Source organism: Mustela putorius, unplaced genomic scaffold, assembly GCF_011764305.1.
Source record: "Mustela putorius furo isolate JIRA1106 unplaced genomic scaffold, ASM1176430v1.1 tig00000275_pilon_pilon_pilon, whole genome shotgun sequence".
Classification (NCBI taxonomy): domain Eukaryota; kingdom Metazoa; phylum Chordata; class Mammalia; order Carnivora; family Mustelidae; genus Mustela; species Mustela putorius.
In genome coordinates, this window is record NW_025421341.1 from 20,400,847 (window position 1) to 20,407,063 (window position 6,217).

Consider the following 6,217-nt stretch of genomic DNA (forward strand, 5'->3'; position numbering starts at 1 on the left):
ATATGCATGAGGGTTCCAGTTTCTCCAGGCTATTATTGCCCAATTTTTTTTTATTATAACCATTCTAGTGGGTATGAAGTGATATTTCACTGAGGTTTTGATCTGATGTCCTGAATGACTAATGGTGCTGACAATCTTCTGATGTACTTATCAGCCATTCAGTTATTTTCTTTGGTAAAATAGCTATTCAAATATTTTGCTCATTTTTTAATTGGTTTGCTTTCTTAATACTGAATAATAAGAGCTCTTTCTTTGTTCTGGATACAAGTCCTTTATCAGATGTGTGATTTCCTTCAGTCTGGCTTATCTTTTCATTTTATTAATGTTGTCTCTTTAAGTGCAAACATATTTACGTTTGATTAAGTCAAGTTTATCAATCTTTTTTACTTCATACATAGTATTCTAGATGGTGTATCTCAGGACTCTACCTAAGTCAAGGTCATGAAGATTTTGTGCTTTATTAGTTCCACAAGTTACACAATGTTACTAACTACATTTAGGTCTAAGGTCCATTTTGTACTTTTGGTTAACTTTTACTTATGGTATGAGGGAAGGGTCTTCTTGCATGTGGATATCCAACTGTCCAGGACCATCGCTGAAAAGACAATCATTTCCCCACAGAATTGCCTTGGCCCCCTTGGCAAAAATCGTAAATATAAGGGATTGATCACAACTATAAGGGTTTATTTCTAGACTTTCAAATTTGTCCAAAATATCTATTCTTTTCTCCTTATGCCAGTACCACATTATCTTGAAATCAAGAAGTATAAATCCTCCACCTTTCCAGGTTTGCAAAAATGTTTTGGCTACTCTGAGTCCTTTGCACTTCCACATGTATTTTAGGACCTGCTTGTCATTTTCTGCAAAAGTAATAGGGACTGCATTGAACCTACCTACCAATTCGGGAAGAACTACAACATTAACCGTATCAAGTCTCCCAACATATCCCAACTGGGATATGTTTTACAGTTGGTGGCTTCTTAAGGTACAAATAACGCTGTTTCTACTTTCTTAGTAGTGTATAAAATGATGGTGCATTTCACCAAAGATACATTGAGTGTATCTTTCACTCAATGAAATACATTATTTATTTTTAGACAACATGATTGTGTAGCTAAACACCTGAAAGACTAATTTCAAAAACTGTTAGATAAACTACAAATTGCTAGATAAAGCTACAAGATGAACTTGAAAAAGTAGTTCTTCCATAAAGCAACTATATCCCAGCTGAAAATAATTGGGAAAAGAGCCCATTCAAAATAGCAGGCGTCGGAGTGCCCAGGTGGCTCAGTCAGTTAAGCATCTCCCTCCAACTCAGGTTATGATCCCAGGATCCTAGGAATAAGCTCCGCATCAGGCTCCCTGCTCAGTGGGGAGCCTGCTTCTCCCTCTGCTTGCTGTCAAAAAAATAAAATCTTTAAAAAAAAAGATAATAAATATAAATAAAATAAAAATAAAAGGTAATAAAATGATAATAAATATAATAAAATAATACAAATATATTTTATATATCTATATAAATATAAAAAATATAAATAAAATAAAAATAAAAGATAATGAAATTTAAAAAAAAAAGCTCCCTCTGCTTGTGTTCTCTTGCTCTCTGTCAAAATAATAAAATCTTTAAAACAAGAAAAGAAAGAAAGAAAGAGGTCATGAATAGCCCAATAAGCTTGGAAATGTAAATAAAGATCTATATGCCATATCAAATATCTAAAAAAAAAAACACAAAAAAAAACTATGAAAAAATAAAACGGTATAAATTTATTTCAATTACCCTACACAGGCTTTCTGCTTTTCTTAAAGAATACTCTATGTTAGAACTCTGAATGCAGGAGCACCTGGGTGGCTCGTCATTAAGTGTCTGCCTTTGGCTCAGGTCATGATCCCAGGGTCCTGAGATCCAGCCCCACATCAGGCTGCCTGCTCAGTGGGAAGTGTGCTTCTCCCTCTCCCATTCCCTCTGTTTGTGCTCCCTCTCTCTGTGTCTTTCTCTGTCAAATAAATAAATAAAGTCTTAAAAAAAAAACACAAACAAACTCTGAAATCATCTTTGTGTTTTTCCCCTGACACTTCCAGAGCTGTCATGGGAATATTTCTTTAAGAAATGTGAGTTAGTCTCAGATGCCAATCACAAGTCCAGCTTGTTACATTGTGCTTCCGACCAAGGGGCTATAAATCAGAGGTTCCCATGAAACAGCCAGCCACAATGAATGTAAAGCTTTATACTACCAGTTAGATGAAGTTGAAAGCTGGAAATGTCTGCAAGATTTTGACATAGAGATGTTAAGAATATAAAGCCTAATCCATATTAGGGTGAAGACCCTTTGGGCTGGAATTCTACCTGTTCTGTGGTTTTCATTACAAAAACATCTTCGATCGTTTTTAACAAAACCTTTGAATTACTCAATGTCAGGGGTTGAATATCATCACCTATGAAATATAACTTTCAATCCAAAGATCTTCATGCATGCTAATTAGTTGTTAGTCAGAAAGGATGTGGACTCCGGCATTTTCCCTGAAGATTTGACAAGTTACAAGAGATTAAACAGATTCATTTATTTAAAACTAAGTGTGAGAGTTTTGTTTGTTTGTTTGTTTTAATTTCAGGAACAACTTCGTAGCTATATCTTTGTACAGATTCTCAATAATTTTCTCATGATAAATTCCTAGAAATAAAATTTTAAGATAAACCATTCCCATATTTTACAAATATTGCCAAATGACTATCCAGAAAAGCAGCAATTTACATTTCTGTGTCCTATGCAAGCAAATCAGGGCAGTCAGTACTGCAGACATGGAGTTTCTGAGTCCCCAACAATTCTCTTGGAAGATTCTCTATGATCTAGGGGCACCTAGGTGGCTCAGTGGGTTAACCCTCTGCCTTCGGCTTAGGTCATGAACTAAGGGTCCCAGGACTGAGTCTGGTATCAGGCTCCCTACTCAGGGGTAGCCTGCTTCTCCATTTCCACTCCCCCTGCTTATGTGTGCTCTCTCTCTCTCTCTGATAAATAAGTAAAATCTTTAAAGAAAAAAGAAGATTCTTTATGACTTTAAATAAAAACACCTTGCCCTTTTTGGGTTATTGGTCATACTCACCTGCTTTGCACATGTAGAAGGTGCCCGTCAGGTTGGTCTCAATCACAGCATGCCATCCCTTTGCACTGATGTGTTCTGCAGGAGACGTGAACTGGCCTCCTCCATTGTTTACCAAAAAATTGATCTTCCCGTAAATATCTAAGGTGGATCTGACCAAATTCTCCACCTAAAGAAAAATGTTCAAAGTAAACTGGTTAACAACTTCACTTGCTAGCTGGACTGATAGCTTACTCTGGGAGAAGAACTTGCATCTGTCGCAGTAAATGGTATCACTACCAGTAGCCGAAATCCAGGTAAAATTAACACTAAGAAATTACTTAAAAGGGGCACCTGTCTGGCTCAGTTGGTATACCATGTGACTCTTGATCTTGGGGTTGTGAGTTTGAGCCCCACGGTGGGTGCAGAAATGACTGATCACTTAAAAATAAGATCTTAAAAAAAAATAAAGAAATGACTGAAAGGGCAAAAGGCACAAAAAGTAATCTCGCTGAGCCCACATCCTTGCTTAGCTTCCTTAAAGATTGTTTCTTTCCTCTCCTCCCCCACGCGGTAATACTCAATATATCATTAGCGAAAGAATCTCTTTTACAGCCTCAGCTTCTAGTTAAACTCCTCTAAGACGTCTACCACAGGAACATCTGAAGCACTAGTTTTAGGAACCGCTACTGTAAATAAAATGAATGAATAAAGGCTATAGACATATTTGCATTACCTCCTCTTCATTGCGGATGTTGCATTTTATGGGAGTGACCTGAGCCTGGTTGTTGGGGGGCAGACTGGCCTTCAGTTCCGTTGCAACAGATTTTAATCTATCCAAGTTACGAGATGCAATGACCACATTACACCCTGAAAAGAAAACAGTCAAGAAATAGTAAATATGCTTTCATTGATAAATATGCTTTCACTGGTTGTCTAAATTAAGAAAAAAACAAAAACAAAAAAAGTTCAGAAGTTCTTTCATGTGTACCCATTAAGAAAAGGTGAATCAAGGGGTGCCTGGGTGGCTCAGTGGGTTAAAGCCTCTGCCTTCGGCTCAGGTCATGATCCCAGGGTCCTGGGATCCAGCCCCGCATGGGGCTCTCTGCTCACTGGGGAGCCTGCTTCCCCCTCTCTCTATCTGCATGCCTCTCTGCCTACTTGTGATCTGTCAAATAAATAAAGTCTTTTGAAAAAAATGGTGAATCAGGACTTCTGCCTCTGGTTAAAATCAAACATCAATAATGGAGTTTATCCTCCGGACCAATGGAACAAAAAACCTGGTCAAAGTATAATGCAGAACAGCTTTCAGGCACAGGACTTGGGGTAGCATGGCACAGTGATCTATCTCAGAGAGTGGAAACAAACAATGTGAGTCCTATGATCATTCCAGCTTGCTACCTGAAGTTTCCCAGGTACAGCCCAGGGAGGAGGAAGAGGAACCATTGAGATTCCAGGATGAGATGAAGTTGGGAGTCAAGGTAGGCCAAGAAGGCACTGGAGATAGTGTTTCTTTCTTTTTTTTTTTTTTTAGATTTTTAAAATTTGACAGACAGATCAGAAGTAGGCAGAGAGGCAGGCAGAGAGAGAGGGAGAAGCAGCCTTCCTGCTGAACATACAGCCATATACAGGGCTCGATCCCAGGACCGTGGGATCATGACCTGAGCCAAAGGCAGAGGCTTCAACCCACTGAACCACCCAGGCGCCCCGCTGAAGTGTTTCAGACAGGCAAAATCTCATTTGAAAAGCAATGGGTAAGATACTCAGAAGGGTATGGCCTGAGTGGTGAAGCAAAATTACTCTAGATTAACTAGATTAAAGGCTCTTCAGGTCAATACTTAACTTATAACAAGTCTCTCTTAAAGTATCAAACTGTTTCCAAAGAACCTAACAACAGAAATAACAACTTCTGGGCTGCAGTTAACAAGGAACAAAAGCTCAAGAATATTTATTTATTTATTTTAAAGATTTTATTTATTTGACAAACAGAGATCACAAGTAGGCAGAGAGGCAGAAAGAGAGAGGGACACAAACTCCCTGCCCAGCAGAGAGCCTGATGCAGGATTCGATCCCAGAACCCTGAGATCATGACCTGAGCTGAAGGCAGAGGCTTAACCCACTGAGCCATCCAGGTGCCCCAGAGCTCAAGAATATTTAAATGAATATATAAATAACCAGCATCCAACAAGATAAAATTAAAAATGTTCAGCAGTAATTTTTTTAATTGCAAAGCAGGTAAGTCCAACGCATCATGAGGAGAAAAGTTAATAAAAACAGAAACAGAGGGGCGCCTGGGTGGCTCAATGGGTTAAGCCATCGAGCATCGCATCGGGCTCTCTGCTCAGCAGGGAGCCTGCTTCCTCCTCTCTCTCTCTGCCTGCCTCTATGCCTACTTGTGATCTCTCTCTGTCAAATAAATAAATAAAATCTTTAAAAAAAAAAAAACCAGAAACAGAAATGGCAATGACGTTATCATTAAATAAACCAGTGATAAAGAGAAAAATATGAAAAGTCTTCCCGCGTTTCCTCTTTCGGTTCATAGGACGGGTTCATTTTAAACACATCTATAAAGAATTCCACAGCACGTTTCCACAGGTCTCCTTGTTCCCCACCTCGAGCATGTTATCTGTGATTCTAACTGTTCCCTTTAGTGCACAAATAGTGGTTTCATCCTTCAAGGCATCTGCAGCATTTCTTAGAGACTCTTCCCTTCCCCCCCGCGGTTTCAATGTCTCCTACAGGTACAGCCTCTTGGCTTGGCCAGTCCAGGTCTCCCAGCCCTGCCGCCTACCTCCTGGCTCCCGAAACCCCGTGAGGCCAGTGTGTGTCTCTGCCGACCTCTTGATCTTAGGTAGCCTGACCCTGAGGGCCCGCTCGCGTACCCAGGTGCAGCAGCTCCGTGGCGATGGCCTTTCCGATACCCGTGGCCCCTCCGGTGACGATGGCCAGTTGGTGCTGCAGCAGGCCCGGCGCCAAGCAGCTCCTGCACTCGCCCCAAACGGCCATGGCGACGGAGAGTCTAAAACCCGAGAGCGCTAAGGTCACTGTCCGGTCGGTCTAGGAAGGGCGACCATAAAGGCACCCTGCCCACGTGACCGCGCGGGCCCCGCCCCGCCCCGTCGCTCCGCCCCCGGCGCCCGCG

General features: G+C 40.7%; 1 protein-coding gene across 2 annotated transcripts in view; it reads right to left on the reverse strand.

Moving 5' to 3' along the window:
* The window catches only part of LOC101677520 (peroxisomal trans-2-enoyl-CoA reductase), a 34,234-nt gene extending 28,053 nt beyond the window's left edge, over positions 1 to 6,181 (reverse strand). Inside the window, exons 1-3 of one of the 2 annotated variants that reach the window (XM_045078724.1) lie at positions 5,958 to 6,181; positions 3,812 to 3,945; positions 3,100 to 3,265 (exon numbers count right to left, since the gene is read on the reverse strand). In XM_045078724.1, the coding sequence (XP_044934659.1) occupies positions 3,100 to 3,265; positions 3,812 to 3,945; positions 5,958 to 6,081 (424 nt within the window). In that variant the 5' untranslated portion in view covers positions 6,082 to 6,181. Of the gene's footprint in view, positions 1 to 3,099; positions 3,266 to 3,811; positions 3,946 to 5,866 lie in introns of both variants that reach the window. The other variant, XM_045078725.1, reaches the window with a different exon arrangement.
* Between the last annotated feature and the right edge of the window lie 36 nt (positions 6,182 to 6,217).